Consider the following 17,961-nt stretch of genomic DNA (forward strand, 5'->3'; position numbering starts at 1 on the left):
TAATAATGAAATATTTTAAAATGTCATAGAACATACCAATATACATAGTTATTGATACATATTATTTATTATTTACATTATTGTTCTTAAGCAAAGAACCGTTGTTGTGGCATTTGCCACAACACGCAAAGTTGTTGTCTGATGTCTTTCATCACTCCCCTCATAAGCATGTTCATGGATCCTGTGTAACTGTACCTTAAATAACAAGAATTGTCAAGAGCTGGTGAGTGCAGCCATTTTTTGTTCTTTCTTACTATTATTTATTAATTGTAGTATTCTTACATTTGAATAAATAAAGTATATATGGATTCTAGACTCCCGATTCTTTAGAATCGGGCTGCCATCTAGTTATATATTTTTTTTTTCTTTTTTCGGCTGCTACCATCGCACTGAAGCGCACTTTTTATTTGCAAAAAAAAAAGTTTTGTTTTTTTTTAATAGTTGACCTTTTTATTGGTTCCATTTTCAGGCACAATTTTTGATCCCTTTCTATCTTTCTATTCCAAGTTTTGGGAGGCAGAATAAACAAAAACCATCAGTTCTGGTTTTGTTCATTTGAGGTTTCTTATGCCGTTCACTGTGGTGTACCAGTGATAAAGGCAGCTTTATTGTTTGGGTCAGAATGATTACAGTGATACCATTTTTTTTTTTTATATTTGGCCGCTTTTACACACAAATTTTTTTATTATAGAAAAAAAGAATTGTTTTTGCACCATTATTTTCTGAGCCATAGCTGTTTTTTATTTCTCAGCTGATGGAGCTGTGTGGCAGCTTGTTTTTTATGGAACAATGACGTTTTCAGCTATACTATTTTATTTACATTCAAGTTTATCGTGTTTTTTTCTGCTTTGTTTTTGTGGTATGATGAAAAACTGTAGTATTTGCCAGTTTGTTTTTTTTACGGCGTTCAGTGAAGGGGTTAACTAGTGTCAGTTTTATAGATCAGTTTGTTCCCCATGCTAAATGTGTACTCTTTTTGTTTGTTTTTGGATTTACATAAATATAGGTATTTATTGATTTCAATTTTTTATTTTTTTTTTATTCATTTTATTTTTTACTTGGTTCCTTTGTGGGAAATTGTTTTCTATTACTGTCAGTGATCATGTATTGCAATGCAGCAGCATTACAATGCTTTACAGCGGTCAGTGTGACCATAGTCTTACACTCAGTATTTGTTCCTCACCTGGTTTTGGCTTACAAATACTTATGTAAAATACTGATAGTGTGACCATAGCCTTACACTGGCAGAACTCCTTTTCAACCATGCACCTGGCATAGTCTAACAGGCCTCCATAGTTGGCACTTCCAGAGGTCATCATTTGACATGGGGTTGCAATGAGTACTATCAGGAGCCCGTGATTACATTGCAGGGGTGCCGATTGGGCGGGAAAGGGACCACCCTCCATCTTTTACTTTTCTCTAAATACTGCAATTGCTATTGATAGTGGAATTTACTGTTAAATAGCCTATGTTGGTGCAGTTTAAAAAAAAAAAAAAAAAAAAAGTGCTTGTAAAGAAAAATAACTTAGCATTTTAACGGTTATTCAATATGCTCTGCATTTTTAATAATGTAGGACTTTATTTCTTTTGTATTGATTGCTGTCTAGGTTATTGGCCACTGCAAAAGTATCAGTGAAGGTTTGATTCTGGGGCAAGAAGCGCAGCACTTACCGTACATGGTGTTTGGCTATAAAGTTTTTAATCATTGCTGTAAAGCAATATCTGTCTTTGAAGAGTGAACTCTGCCAGTTTCTGTTCTGTATCAGTGAGTGCACACTTCTGGCTGGTGACGAAACTATGCGACTGGTCTAGCCTACCCTCAAGCAGGAAGCTGCAATTAAAGGGAACCTGTCAAACCTAGGTGTTTGTAACTAAAAGAGCCCCATTGTGCAGCACTAATGCTGCATTCTGTCAAGGTGGCTCCTTTATTTGGGGTCCCTTCCACCGCTGAAAGAATCGTTTTTATAATTTGCCCTCCATACCTGTGGTTTGTCAGGGGGGCATGTCTTTTCTCCCAGAACACGACCGCCTCCCAGCCATCAGTCATTTCCTCCTTTCCCCTGGGCGCCGCCTCCTCAGCGTTCAGTTATGTCCCCGGGGCCTGCACTGTAATTTTTTTTTTCTCAGGCATGTGCATTTAGCGCTGCCCTTCCACTGACATCACATGATGTCTTCATGTACGCGCGGCCCGAGATCCTGCCCCGCAGTCTCTTCTGATTTATTCACACTGGGGGGCTGGGAATCTTGGGCCGTGTGTACACGCAGGCGCGAGAATGAAGACATCATGTGACATCATATTCCGCAGCACTTTACAAATTATAATATATATATATCTAATATATAAAACTGAATGTGTGTATGTATGTGTGTATGTCCGGGATTGGCATCTGAACCGTCGCAGCTACAGCCACCAAATTTTGCACAGTCACACGTCTGGACCCCGAGAGCGTCAAAGCTATGTTGTGAGGTGAAATTTTAACCCCGCGCTTTCCAATTCACCAAACAATTTTGCCCCTATCTACATAATGGGGAAAAAATGAAAGGAAAAGTGTTGGAGGCAAATTAACAGCTGCCAGATGTGAACAAGGGGGACTTAAAGAATGAGAGTGATGGCGCCAAAGAGTATATACTGTACAGTTGCTAAGGTGGGGCCCCGACATGGGATAATCACCACACCACCACGGGGATATGAACACACACACAAAATGTGCCACACACTACCATGTGCTCGAACACATATACCACCCTCAGCGCACATTTCACCACACATACACCAACCTCGCCACATAAAAGTCGAAACACAAAAGTCCCAGCTCAAAACTCGCCACACGCAAAACTCTCCACATGCAAAACTCGCCACACGTGCAAAATTCACCTCATGGAAAACTCGCCACACGCAAAACTTGCACACGCGGAAAAATTGCCACATGCACAAAAGTTGCAACACATGCAAAAGTTGCCTCACACAAATCTTGCACATACTCAAAACGCACCACACATAAAACTCGCCACGTGCAAAACTCGCCATGCGCAAAACTTGCTGCACACAACTTGCTACACTAACCTGTCACATGCAACTCGACACACAAAAAGTTGCTACACGCATGTCGCCACACAACTCATCTCACAAAAGTCGCTACATGCATGTCGCCACACGCAACTCAACACACACAACTTGACACACAAAACTCGCCCTAAAACACACACAAGTCTGGTATTATCCTTCAAAAATAAAAATCTGATTAATAAGCTGACAAACTACAAGAGCAACAAATGTACCATATAGGAATCCGGCAGCTGTCAGTCACATGACCAGTCTATTATGTGTATGTGTGAGCAAATATATACTGCCAGGGGGTGGGCTTCCTGTAGGCTGGGGATTTATCAGGCTGCCAATTTAGCTTACAAATACTGAGGTAAAAATACTGACCAAATAACGTGTGAACGAGGTCTAATACAGGAGGAGATGACATACAGATATATACTATATACAGGAGGAGATGACACACAGGTATATACTATTTACAGGGGAGATGACACACAGGTATGTACTATATGCAGGAGGAGATGACACACAGATATATACTATATACAGGAGAGATGACACACAGGTATATACTATATAGAGGAGGAGATGACATACAGGTACATACTACATACAGCAGGAGATGACATACAGGTATATACTATATACAGAAGGAGATGACACACAGGTATATACTATATACAGGAGCAGATTACCTACAGGTATATAGTATATACAGGAGGAGATGACATACAGGTATATGCTATGTATAGGAGGAGATGACATACAGGTATATACTATATACAGGAGGAGATGACACACATATATATATACTATATATAGGTGAGATGACACATGTATATAATATATACAGGAGGAGATTACATACAGGTATATACTATATATAGGAGGAGATGACATACAGGTATATACTATATACAGGGGAGATGACACACAGCAGGTATATACTATAGACAGGGGAGATGACATACAGGTATATACTATATACAGGAGATGACATACAGGTGTATACTATATATAAGGGAGATGACAAACATGTATATACTGAGGTGAAAATGAGAGGTGTGAGGTGAAAATGAAAAGGTGTGAGTGCAAAATGAGAGGAGTGAGGGAAAATAGTGGAGTGATCGGAAAATGACAGATGTGAGGTCGAAATGACAAGTGTTAGGGGGGAATGAGGTGTGAGGGGGAAAATGAGAGATGTGAGGGGGAAAATGAGAGATGTGAGGGGGAAAATGAGAGATGTGAGGGGGAAAATGAGAGATGTGAGGGGGAAAATGAGAGATGTGAGGGGGAAAATGAGAGATGTGAGGGGGAAAATGAGAGATGTGAGGGGGAAAATGAGAGATGTGAGGGGGAAAATGAAAGATGTGATGGGGAAAATGAGAGGCGTGATGGGAAAATAAGAGAAGTGAGGTGCTATAACTAACCACAGATATTTACTATGCCCAGGCAACGCCGGGCTCTTCAGCTAGCTTAGATTTACAATCCCCATGCTTTTCTCATGGGCAACTTTATGTGGCCTGTTCAAGAGTTGGAACGGCCAAAAATCTGTTTGTCTTTGCACCTGAAGGAAAAACTAAGAATGTCGTTTATCAAAAGGCTCTCGAATAAGTAGTAGAAGATTACTTCACATTACTTGGCCAATTTAGTTAAATCTGTGTGGAATATCTCTGGTGTTGAAATATATGTTGTAAAATGCTTCTATTAGCTTAGTTTTTGCCTTTTAATAATTACATTTCTATCTATTTGTTTTGTGGTTTTTTTTTTGTGCAGAATAAATTTTTGTTAACACGTTCTATTTTGCTAACAGCAGTTATTACCCCGGGCGAAGCCGGGTAGTACAGCTAGTATATATATATATCTCTATCTCATGGTGGCCCGATTCTAACGCATCGGGTATTCTAGAATATGTATGTATGTATGTATGTATGTATATAGCAGCCACATAGTATATAGCACAGGCCACATAGTATATAGGAGCCATGTAGTATATAGCAGACAAATACTACGTGGCCTGTGCTATATACTATGTGGCTGCTATATATATATATATATATATATATATATATATATATATATATATATATATATATATATATATATATATATATATATATATATATATATATATATATAATATTATACACACACTCACCGGCCACTTTATTAGGTACACCTGTCCAACTTCTTGTTAAAACTTAATTTCTAATCAGCCAATCACATGGCGGCAACTCAGTGCATGTAGACATGGTCAAGACAATCTCCTGCAGTTCAAACCGAGCATCAGTATGGGGAAGAAAGGTGATTTGAGTGCCTTTGAACGTGGCATGGTTGTTGGTGCCACAAGGGCTGGTCTGAGTATTTCAGAAACTGCTGATCTACTGGGATTTTCACGCACAACCATCTCTAGGGTTTACAGAGAATGGTCCGAAAAAGAAAAAAAATCCAGTGAGCGGCAGTTCTGTGGGCGGAAATGCCTTGTTGATGCCAGAGGAGAATGGGCAGACTGGTTCGAGCTGATAGAAAGGCAACAGTGACTCAAATCGCCACCCGTTACAACCAAGGTATGCCTAAGAGCATCTCTGAACGCACAGTGCGTCGAACTTTGAGGCAGATGGGCTACAGCAGCAGAAGACCACACCGGGTACCACTCCTTTCAGCTAAGAACAGGAAACTGAGGCTACAATTTGTACAAGCTCATCGAAATTGGACAGTAGAAGATTGGAAAAACGTTGCTTGGTCTGATGAGTCTCGATTTCTGCTGCGACATTCGGATGGTAGGGTCAGAATTTGGCGTAAACAACATGAAAGCATGGATCCATCCTGCCTTGTATGGAGCATCTTTGGGATGTGCAGCCGACAAATCTGCGGCAACTGTGTGATGCCATCATGTCAATATGGACCAAAATCTCTGAGGAATGCTTCCAGCACCTTGTTGAATCTATGCCACGAAGAATTGAGGCAGTTCTGAAGGCAAAAGGGGGTCCAACCCGTTACTAGCATGGTGTACCTAATAAAGTGGCCGGTGAGTGTATATATATATTATATATAATTTTTTTTTTTTGTCTAAGGGGTACTTCCGTCTTTCTGTCTTTCCTTCTGTCGGCAACTTCCGTCACGGTTATTCATTCGCTGATTGGTCTCGCCAGCTGCCTGTCATGGCTGCCTCGACCAATCAGCGACGGCCACAGTCCGATTAATCCCTCCCTAATCACCTGCAGTCAGTGCCGGGCGGCCGCTCCATGCTCCCCGCAGTCACGGCTCACACAGGGTTAATGCCAGCGGTAACAGACCGCGTAATGCCGCGGGTAACTCACTCCGATACCGCCGCTATTAACCCTGTGTGACCAAGTTTTTACTATTGACGCTGCCTATGCAGCATCAATAGTAAAAAGATCTAATGTTAAAAATAATTTTAAAAAATCATTATATACTCACCTTCCGCTGCCTTTCCCGCTCCTCGCCACCCTCCGGTAACCACTCTGTGCAAGCGGCAGGTTCCGGTAGCAAGGATCGTATGGCAGAAGGACCTGCCATGACGTCACAGTCATGTGACCGTGACGTCATCACACCCTGAGACCGGAAGCTGCCGCCTGTACCGCGCACAGGTGACAGAACTACAAGTATGGTGAGTATGTTAGAACTACAAGGGGCCCTCGGATCGGAAGGTGAGTATGTTTTATTTTTTTATTTTTTAACCTGTGACATATGTAGCTAGGCAACATACTACTACGTGGCTGGGCAATGTACTATGTGGCTCTATGCTGTATACTACGTCGCTGTGCAATAAACTACGTGGCTCTGTGCTGTATACTACGTGGCTGGGCAATATACTACGTGGCTGGGCAATATACTACGTGGCTGGGCAATATACTACGTGGGCATGCGTATTCTAGAACACCCGATGCGTTAGAATCGGGCCACCATCTAGTATACTATATACAGGGAAGATGACATACAGATATATAGTATATACAGAAGAGATGACATACAGGTATATACTGTATACAGGAGGAGATGACACATGGGTATATACAATATACAGGAGGAGATGACATACAGCAGGTATATACTATATACAGGGGAGATGACATACAGGTATATACTATATACAGGAGATGCCATACAGGTGTATACTATATATGGGAGATGACAAACATCTACATACTGAGGGGCAAATGAGGTGTGAGGTGAAAATGAAAAGGTGTGAGTGCAAAATGAGAGGAGTGTGGGAAAATAGTGGAGTGATCGGAAAATGACAGATGTGAGGTCGAGATGACAAGTGTTGGGGGGGAATGAGAGATGTGAGGGGGAAAATAAGAGAAGTGAGGTGCTATAACTACCCACAGATATTTACTATGCCCAGGCAACGCCGGGCTCTTCAGCTAGTATGTGTATGTATGCGTGTGTGTGTGTGTGTGTGTGTGTGTGTGTGTGTGTGTGTGTGTATATATATATATATATATATATATATATATATATATATATATATATATATATATATATATAATGAAAAAGCTTGGGCACCCCTATTAATCTTAGGCTTAATGTTTTATAAAAATTGTTTTTTTTGTAACAGCTATTTCAGTTTCTTATATCTAATAACTGTTGGACACAGTAATGTTTCTGCCTTGAAATGAGGTTTATTGTACTAACAGAAAATGTGCAATCTGCATTCAAACAAAATTTGACAGGTGCCATAAGTATGAGCACCTCACCAGAAAAGTGACATTAATATTTAGTAGATCCTCCTTTTGCAAAAATAACAGCCTCTAGTCGCTTCCTGTAGCTTTTAATGAGTTCCTGGATGAAGGTATTTTTGACCATTCCTCTTTACAAAACAATTCCAGTTCAGTTAAGTTTGATGGTCGCCGAGCATGGACAGCCCTCTTCAAATAATCCCACAGATGTTCAATGATATTCAGGTCTGGGGACTGGGATGGCCATTCCAGAACAGTGTAATTGTTCCTCTGCATGAATGCCTGAGTAGATTTGGAGCGGTGTTTTGTATCATTGTTTTGCTGAAAGATCCATCCCCTGCGTAACTTCAACTTTGTCACTGATTCATGAACCTTTATTGTCAAGAATCTTCTGATACTGAGAGGAATCCATGCGTGTCTCAACTTTAACAAGATTCCCGGTGCCGGCATTGGCCACACAGCCCCAAAGCATGATGGAACCTCCACCAAATTTTGCTGTGGGTAGCAAGTGTTTTTCTTGGAATGCTGTGTTTTTTTGCCGCCATGCATAACGCCTTTTTGTATGACCAAACAACTCAATCTTGGTTTCATCAGTCCACAGGACCTTCTTCCAAAAAGAAATTGGCTTCTCCAAATGTGCTTTTGCATACCTCAGCCGACTCTGTTTGTGGCGTTCTTGCAGAAACGGCTTCTTTTGCATCACTATCCCATACAGCTTCTCCTTGTGCAAAGTGTGTTTTATAGTTGACCGATGCACAGTGACACCATCTGCAGCAAGTTGATGCTGCAGCTCTCTGGAGGTGGTCTGAGGATTGTCCTTGTCTGATCTCACCATTCTTCTTCTCTGCCTTTCTGATGTTTTTCTTGGCCTGCCACTTCTGGCCTTAACAAGAACTGTACCTGTGTTCTTCCATTTCCTTACTATGTTCCTCACAGTGGAAATTGACAGGTTAAATCTCTGAGACAGCTTTTTGTATCCTTCCCCTGAACAACTATGTTGAATAATCTTTGTTTTCAGATCATTTGACAGTTGTTTTGAGGAGCCCATGATGCCACTCTTCAGAGGAGATTCAAACAGGAGAACAACTTGCAAGTGGCCACTTTAAGTAGCTTTTCTCATGATTGCATACACCTGGCTATGAAGTTCAAAGCTCAATGAGGTTACAAAACCAAAAAAAGTGCTTTAGTAAGTCAGTAAAAAGTAGGTAAGCATATTTAAAACAAGAAAATGATAAGGGTGCCCATACTTATGCCTCTGTCAAATTTTGTTTGAATGCAGATTGCACATTTTCTGTTAGTACAATAAACCTCATTTCAAGGCAGAAACATTACTGTGTCCAACAGTTATTAGATATATGAAACTGAAATAGCTGTTGCAAAAAAAACAACTTTTATAAAACATTAAGCTTAAGATTAATAGGGGTGCCCAAACTTTTTCATATGACTGTATATATATATATATATATATAATATGTAGAATTGGAACAGCACAATGCTCACCGGTGGGTGCCTGGCCTCCTGGGTTGAGTCGTCCACTCCTCCACCCAAATGTATACAAAAAGAGGAAAAGAAGGCAGCACTCCAAGTAGTTTTCAAGGTGAAAAAAAGTAGGGTTTATTTAGCCCACATCTCTGTGCGACGTTTCGGCTCACACTGAGCCTTTTTCAATCCAAGGCTTGAAAAAGGCTCAGTGTGAGCCGAAACGTCGCACAGAGATGTGGGCTAAATAAACCCTACTTTTTTCACCTTGAAAACTATTTGGAGTGCTGCCTTCTTTTGCTCTTTTTGTGTATGTGTGTGTGTGTGTGTGTGTGTGTGTGTGTGTGTGTGTGTGTATATTTTGCAGCTCTGTTTGGGAAAGAGCAGTTTTGATCAATACTTTTATCAAGCTCCTAGCACAAAGTCTGTGGTCCAATTGACTCTGGACAAAGTACATTGTCCGCACATTTATTTGCCATTCTTTAGATACATTTCATATAATGTTGTCCTATTTACTTTGATATATTTGTGTTTCTTCTAGTGAACTCCCTGTTTAAAGCTTATCTGAAATGAGGTTTCCGTGTTTTTAAGGTTAAACTACAAATATTGCACACCATGTAATAGAAGTAAAACAGATACTTTATCATGCATATAAAAAGTAACGTAAAATAGGATATGTAGGGTACATCATGCACAGAAAAACAAGCTCCAAACAATACAGATATCTAGTATTACATAGTAAATGTGTGCTATATCTCACTGACTTGGGTATACTGTAAAAAGGAACTGTGAAGGAAAATCCAGAAAAAAGCTAGTAGTAATAAACAAAGTATACATTGGATAGCCTAAGTAAGCCTATAAAGGAGTGTCAAAGGTAAAGACGTACCACTAGATGCAACACAAACCCAACATACTTTTCACTAGAAGCTTTTTCGTGGGGAATCCATAGTCCTGTCGTTGGATTTGTAGAAACAAAAAGTGAGATTATCAGAATAGGACAGGTGCATGCAGCAGATGTCTGTAGATGTGCCATCATCAGCCTCGCTCACCTCCTAATGCAGATGTGAGCAAACCATATTAGAGTATCGCAGCTTAACAACCCATCTGAGGTAACAAGTTATTCAAAAATCAGCCCTGAGTACCCCTTTTAAGTCATATGCTTGAAGTATGTTTTTTTTTTTTTCTAGCTTTCAAGTCTTCATCAACACCAATTGCATCATTGCATTTCATTTCACATTTCTTTATGAAGTCATATGATTTTAATCTGTTTGTAATAAGCACTAACAGGTCTGTTTTTTTTTTTTTTTTTGCTTTTTTTTTTTTAAATGGCTCACATGATCGGCGAAACAATATGCCATTATGCTTTCTTTTTGTGCTCTAGATCAGGAACATTACTTTTAGTACCATAATCATATGCTATATTCCTGCTCTGGTGTGTGCATGAGACCTATTATTCTCCAAGTAATTGTTAAAATTAACAAGAGCGAGACTTTTATATCAATAAGGCTTTTTTTTATTATTTTTTTACGTGCTATAGTACACACCACAAGTTTGCACCAGAACTAGTCAGTAAGCAATGCTAATCAAGAAGTTTGTGATCATTTCGAGTTTTCCCAAGTGTAATTACATCCTGTTGGTTAAGTCTAATTATTAACATTTTAGATTGCCGCTGATGAGTCTCCTCCAGAAGGTTGCAGTGCATTTGTGTCTATCCACGGGAAACACACCTGCAAAGCAAGTCAGATTAATAATCTTCTGAAGGAAGCACTGAATAGGTAAAGTGATTGCGGACTTCTCTGTAGTGCCAAGTAATGTCTCTGTGTAGCCAACAATAACAGAATTCTGTTTTAACATTTTCTTTCTTATTTGTAGGCCAAGACCTTACTTCTATAAAGGAGATCATATTTTCCCTACTTTTTCCAAGACTTCGCCAGTTGTTGTTTTGTATGCAGAAATTGGAACAAAAGCGTTTGCCACCTTTCATACATCATTACTTGAGAAAGCAGAACGTGAGGAAATCATTTATATTCTACGTCACTACATACAGGTGTGTAGTCATAGCAGTTTTTTTATGTCCAGTGGGTGAAATAAGTGCTAAACACGTTAACGATTTTGTAAGTAAATATATTATTAAAGGTGCCATTGACATGAAATTCTCAGCAGATATCGGTAGCAACTAGTGATGAGCGAGCGTGCTCTGATAAGATGTTTTATGAGCATGATCATGTGCTAACTGAGAGTCTTTGGTGTGCTCGAATAATATGTTCTAATCCCCGTGGCTGCATCTATCCTGGCAGCTAGGTCGCTGCAACACATTCAGGGATTGCCTATCAAACAGACATTCCCTGAATGTGTTGCGACTTTCTAGCAACTACTAAATATGCAGCAGTGAGGACTGAAACATATTGTTAGAGCATGCCAAAGGCACTCGGTTAGCACATGAGCATGCTCTGATAATGCCTTATCCGAGCATGTTCGCTCATCACAAGTAACAACCCATCCAGTCCACACAGGCAAAGAAATCAAAACCTATATGTCCATAAATTAAGTTATGTGTAATCATGAGAAATGATACAGGGAAAAAGTATTGAACACTTTAAGAAAAACCGGTACAAAAAGCTATGGAAACACCTCACCTGATGGCCTATAAAAAGGTGTCTCATTACCAAGGTGCCACACAAGAACCCTCTTATGATGTGTAAAACCAGTGAGCTGACGTAAGACCGTCTCACCATGTAAGACTCCAATGCAGAACAGAAAGCACTTGCAAGTTTGCTCAAAAACTTTTAAACAAGCCTATGAAATACTGGGAAGAATATATCCTGCTCTGAGATCAAAATTGAACTCTTTGAATGTCCTAATACAGACTATGTTTGGAGGACGAAAGGCTCTGCATATAACTCCCAAAACACCATACCAACAGTGAAGGTTTGAGGAGAGAACATCATTGTGTGGGGCTGTTTTTCAGCATGCAGCACAGGCAAACTTCATATAGTTGAAGGAAGGATGAATGGACAAATAAATATTCTTGTTAGAAATCTGCTACCATCTACCTGTATGAAGATAAAATGAGGATGAACGTTTCAGCAAGACCATGATCCCAAACACACAGCCAAGGAAATTCTCAATTGATTTCAGAGAAAATAAAGCTGCTAAAATTGCCCAGCCAATCACTTGACCTGAATCCAATAAATTGATTGTGATTTAACTAAAGATAAAAAATTATAGAAAGAGCCCACGGAAACTTCAGAATTTTAAATGTGTGTAAGAATGTTCCAAAATCACACCAGAGCAATGCATGTGACTCGGTTCTCCTCACAAGGTGGAAAATGTTCTGAAATGTTTCTTCTTGGTATGATTTTTTTTTTTTTTTTTTTTTTATACATTACAAAAACCTGGCATTTTAACAGGGGTGTGTAGACCTTTTATATCCACTGTAGATCTACTTTATTGTTCAATATTACCTTTCAAATAGATTTAATAATCATGTTTCTCTAGAGAAAACACAGAAGACCAATCGTATCAAATCAATATTCATGCAAATTCCCCTCCCTTTTCAAAAAGAAAGAGAAAAGAGTCTCTATAGGCATGGGTGTGTGCTTGGTACTCCATCGTGAATCCGGGTACTTGGGCGCCATGTTCGATTCCCCACGTGTCATGTTTGGTTCCTGATTTTTCAGCTACTAAACATGTGGAATGCCTGCCAATCACGGTAGTGCCGTAGCCATGTTGGCTTCTGGCATTACTGTGATGAACCGGCCGTTGGAGTTATCGGGTCTAAAGAGGACTCAGTGACTCCATGTTCGGCGCATTGTACCCGGAAATATTGTATGTAGTGTTTCTGCTGCAGAAGGGACAGTGTGTTATATAGCGTTCCAGTACCTGCTGATGCAACACTAAACCAACAGCCGTATTTAGGGCTAATTCAAATAATTTTATTTTCTAATACTGCTCCTAGCTGCAAGTAGGGTAGTGTTAGCTGTTGGAGTAGGAATAGTGTATTAGAGGCACTTGGGGCAGGATAGATTGCATTACAGTCCTTGGTGCTGCTACGTTAAACCAATAGTCCGTTTCAGGGCTAATTTAAAATAGATTCTATTCTCTAATAATATCACACTTCTCTACAATTTGTTTAGGTCTAGCTGGTGGTGTAAGGATAGCGTATTACAGGCATTTAGTCAGGGTTGATTGCATTACTGTCCTTGGCGCTATCACGTACAAGCAATACTCCTTTCAGGGACAATTTAAATAGATTCTATTCTCTAATAATATTGCTCGTCTGCAATTCGTTTAGAGTTAGGTGGCGGTGTAGGGATAGTGTATTCCAGGCATCTAGTCAAGGTTTGTATACGTTACACTCCTTGGTGCTGCCACATACAAGCAAAACTTTTTAAGGACAAGCTAAATAGATTCTATTCTCTAATAATGCTGCTCTTTATCTGCAGTTCATGTAGGGATCGCATATTACAGACACTTCGGCAGGGTTGATAATGTTAGTCCTTGGTGCTGCCATGTACAAACCAAATTCATTTCAGCGATAATTTAAATAGATTCTATTCTCTAATACTACTCAAAATGTGTATGGCAAGGGATGGGGAAGTGGACATGCTGCTGATGGTGTACGTGCCCGTGGTTCAGGTGAAGCTGCCTGCTGCGGAAGCACAACAAACTCACTCATCCACGAGACCTAGCTTCCTGTCCCACTCTTCAGGGTAGAGCAGCACACCACTGTTAAAGCAAGAACAGTGCGAGCAGGTTGTGGGTTGGATGGCAGATAATGCTTACATTCTTTCCCAGCACCGCCTTTTCTTCTCCATGGTCCAGTCTCACTAGCCAATAGTCTGGACCACATAATCCTCACCCTGATCCTGCCACCATGGGGAGTCCTAGGAGACAAGTAACCCCAGATTGATTTTGACACTCCGAGGAGCAGTTTTTCTTTACAATTATGGCTTCTTTTGGCCTCTCAACGTGCACATTTCAAGAGGGACATGAGGAAGCCCACTGTGGTGAACGCCTATTACTGTCTTAAGAGATGAATGATGATGATGCATAGTTGCCAACAAGTCATGTTAAGACAACAAGTCTGGAGGAGGACCAGAGTGAGCAAGTGAAAGACAAGGTGGTGGATGATGAAGTCACTGACCCAACTTGGCAAAGTGGCATGCAGAGTGAGCACAGCAGCTCCAAGGGGGAGAGATCAGTAGCACCGCAACAGGCAGGAAGAGGTAGTGGAGCTGACAGAGAAGGAGGAGGTCAACTGTTCCCCTGAGCACCCACATGCTGCCAGATCCAAAGGCAATGGTTAGGTTTTCTCCAGTCTGGCGTTTTTTTTGGTTTTTTTTGTTTTTTTTTTACAGAAACCATTATAGCCCCCCGGTTATAATTGTTTTAGTGCATAGGCTTTGAATCTAGGTTTCCCACTACCTAGAAAATTTAACAAACTGTGTATGAGTCCCTCCCTTTTATGTCTAATACAAGGTGTATTGGAGTTCCTCTTCTCATTTCACACCACATGCTCGGATAAGTTAGTAAAATGTTAAAATTACACTTAGCGGTAGATTTTTTTTTTTTTTTTTTTTAACCATTGAAAGCAATGATAGTTCAAAAACTCCATGCGTAGAGAGGCAGAGGTTTTTTTTTTTTTTTGTTTTTGTATTTTTTTATTTGGCCTTGTATACAAGTCATTATACAGGAAATAACTTTTCTAAACATTTTTTTTTCTGTAAAATCTGTTTTATGTTTGGTATGTTTTGTCAGTCCGTAGAAGTGGCATTATACCCCTTGGACGTTGTTCTCAACAGTGACTTGGGAGTCAGAGACATGTCCAGGCATCTTCCCCATCCGGTTCCAATTTAATTTCAGCTATTTTGTTGCCCTCAGACCTAGGACGGTCTGCTGGAAAAATGCTTGTGTTTCCCACTGACTTCCATTATACTCGTTACTTGAGTTGAGTAACTGAGCAGTTCAAAGTTCTCGATTCGAGTAACGAGCACCCGAACATTTTAGTGTTCGCACATCACTAGGTCTCTGTTGACACTTTTTTAAGATATGCATCCTAGAAGTCAATATTGACCCTTTAAAAAGCATTGCTGCATATCGTAGGATGTAAAGTCAAACCAGACTCTTCTCTAAAGTGAAAAGATCTCCATTGGCAGACAGCCGTTTTGGACTTTTGCTTTATGTTACTGCAAAGTACGAAACATGTTGGCCGTGTGAGAGGTCTTTGACAGAGGATGGGTTGTAAAGTCTCTCCGTTTAGGACAGTTTTCTTGGTCGAAGTCTCCTGACAGTGACTTGTCGGTCATGTACATAGTTATTAAGGTTGAAGGAAGACTTTAAGTCCATCTAGTGATGCCTTAATTTAGAAATACGCTTAGCACATTTTACATTTGTACTAAATAGTCTAGTGCCACAATTTTTATTAAATGTTCATAATTGTTTGATTTATTGCTGATGGGGAGTCTATGGAGTTTTATAATCTAGGGTCAATAGCAGGGGGGCCTCTATTTAGGATTCTCATCCATTAGCCAAACTATCAGCTGTAAAGACAGCTTCTGACTTTCGAGGACTCTGCACATCAGTATTTGTTGTACAATCAGTCCACTGATGTGTGTAATGCTTTTCTCAACAATATGCATTTTTTTATACACTGCTCAAAAAAATAAAGGGAACACTAAAATATCACTTCCTAGATATCAATGAATTAAATATTCCAGTTGCAATTTTTTTATTCATTACATAGTGGAATGTGTTGAGAACAATAAAACATAAAAATGATCAATGTACATCAAAATGAATATCCAGGGAGGTCTGGATTTGGAATGATACTCAAAATCAAAGTGGAAAATCATATTACAGGCTGATCCAACTTCAGTGGAAATGCCTCAAGACAAGGAAATGATGTTCAGTTGTGTGTGTGTGTGTGTGTGTGTGTGTGTTGCCTCCATGTGCCTGTATGACCTCCCTACAACTCCTGGGCATGCTCCTGATGAGGCGGCGGATGGTCTCCTGAGGGATCTCCTCCCAGACCTGGACTAAAGCATCCGCCAACTCCTGGACACTCTGTGGTGCAATGTGACGTTGGTGGATGGTGCGAGACATGATGTCCCAGATGTGTTCAATCGGATTCAGGTCTGGGGAGCGGGCGGGACAGTTCATAGCTTCAATGCCTTCATCTTGCAGGAACTGCTGACACACTCCAGCCACATGAGGTCTGGCATTGTCCTGCATTAGGAGGAACCCAGGGCCAACCGCACCAGCATATGGTCTCACAACTGGTCTGAGGATCTCATTTTGGTACCTAATGGCAGTCAGGCTACCTCTGGCGAGCACATGAAGGGCTGTGCGGCCCTCCAAAGAAATGCCACCCCACACCATTACTGAACCACTGACAAACCGGTCATGCTGAAGGATGTTGCAGGCAGCAGATTGCTCTCCAAGGCGTCTCCAGACTCTCTCACATCTGTCACATGTGCTCAGTGTGAGCCTGCTTTCATCTGTGAAGAGCACATGGTGCCAGTAGCGAATGTGCCAATCCTGATGTTCTGTGGCAAATGCCAATTGTCCTGAATGGTGTTGGGCTGTGAGCACAACCCCCATCTGTGACTTCGGGCACTCAGACCGTCCTCATGGAGTTGGTTTCTAACCGTTTGTGCAGACACATGCACATTTGTGGCCTGGTGGAGGTGATTTTGCAGGGCTCTGGCAGTTCTCCTCCTGTTCCTCCTTACACAAAGGCTGAGGTAGTGGTCCTGCTGCTGGGTTGTTGCCCTCCTAAGGCTACCTCCACGTCTCCTGGTGTACTTACCTGTCTCCTTGTAGCGCCTCCAGCCTCTGGACACTACGGTGACACACAGCAAACCTTATTGCTACAGCTCGCATTGATGTGCCATTCTGGATGAGCTGCAGTACCTGAGCCACTTGTGTGGGTTGTAGAGCCCGTCTCATGCTACTACAAGTGTGAAAGCACAACCAACATTCAAAAGTGACCAAAACGTCAGCCAGAAAGCATCAGTACTGAGATGTGGTCTGTGGTCCCCACCTGCAGAACCATTCCTTTGAGTGTGTCTTGATTGCCAATAATTTCCATCTTTTGTCTATTCCATTTGCACAGCAGCATGTGAAATTGATTGTCAAACATTGCTTCCTAAATGGACAGTTTGACTTCACAGAAGTTTGATTTACTTGGAGTAATATTCTGTTGTTTAAGTGTTCCCTATATTTTTTTGAGCAGTGTATATATCCATGAATTGCACTTACCAAATGTTATACCTAAGCAACTTTGTTTTTAAATTCTAGAAACCAAGTAATAGAACAATCAACCTGTCTGGCTATGGGGTTGAGCTTGCTATTAAAGACACTGAATACAAGGCAATGGATGATGCCCAAGTTGAAGGTACCGTACTTTGAATGTGCAATATAAGTAAAAATTATATTGATAAATCCTATATACAGTAAAATTATTCTGCAATAGTGATAGGTTTTAGCTTTCATGTATATAGTTAGTATTGGAGGTTTGCCTTTCTCCTGAGACTGTTTCTAGGATTTGTCAAAGGTATTATTCTAAAAATCTTCTACTGACCATCCATTGATCTGTTGATTTCATTAGTTGCCATGTATTACTTAGTTTTCTGTGGGCATCGTCATATACATAAATTGAACACTTGCTGATTAGTTTCATCAAAAATTATCGTACATAATACTTTGGTCCCAGTAGTGCAACCTGGTTAT

At 40.5% G+C, this 17,961-nt stretch overlaps 1 protein-coding gene across 1 annotated transcript in view; it reads left to right on the forward strand.

The window, feature by feature from the left end:
* The window catches only part of UGGT2 (UDP-glucose glycoprotein glucosyltransferase 2), a 459,065-nt gene that overhangs the window by 47,919 nt on the left and 393,185 nt on the right, over nucleotides 1-17,961 (forward strand). The window contains exons 4-6 of the mRNA XM_077297152.1: nucleotides 10,891-11,003; nucleotides 11,101-11,275; nucleotides 17,530-17,626. Coding sequence (XP_077153267.1) covers nucleotides 10,891-11,003; nucleotides 11,101-11,275; nucleotides 17,530-17,626 — 385 coding nt within the window. The remainder of the gene's footprint in view (nucleotides 1-10,890; nucleotides 11,004-11,100; nucleotides 11,276-17,529; nucleotides 17,627-17,961) is intronic.

Source organism: Ranitomeya variabilis, chromosome 3, assembly GCF_051348905.1.
Source record: "Ranitomeya variabilis isolate aRanVar5 chromosome 3, aRanVar5.hap1, whole genome shotgun sequence".
Lineage (NCBI taxonomy): Eukaryota > Metazoa > Chordata > Amphibia > Anura > Dendrobatidae > Ranitomeya > Ranitomeya variabilis.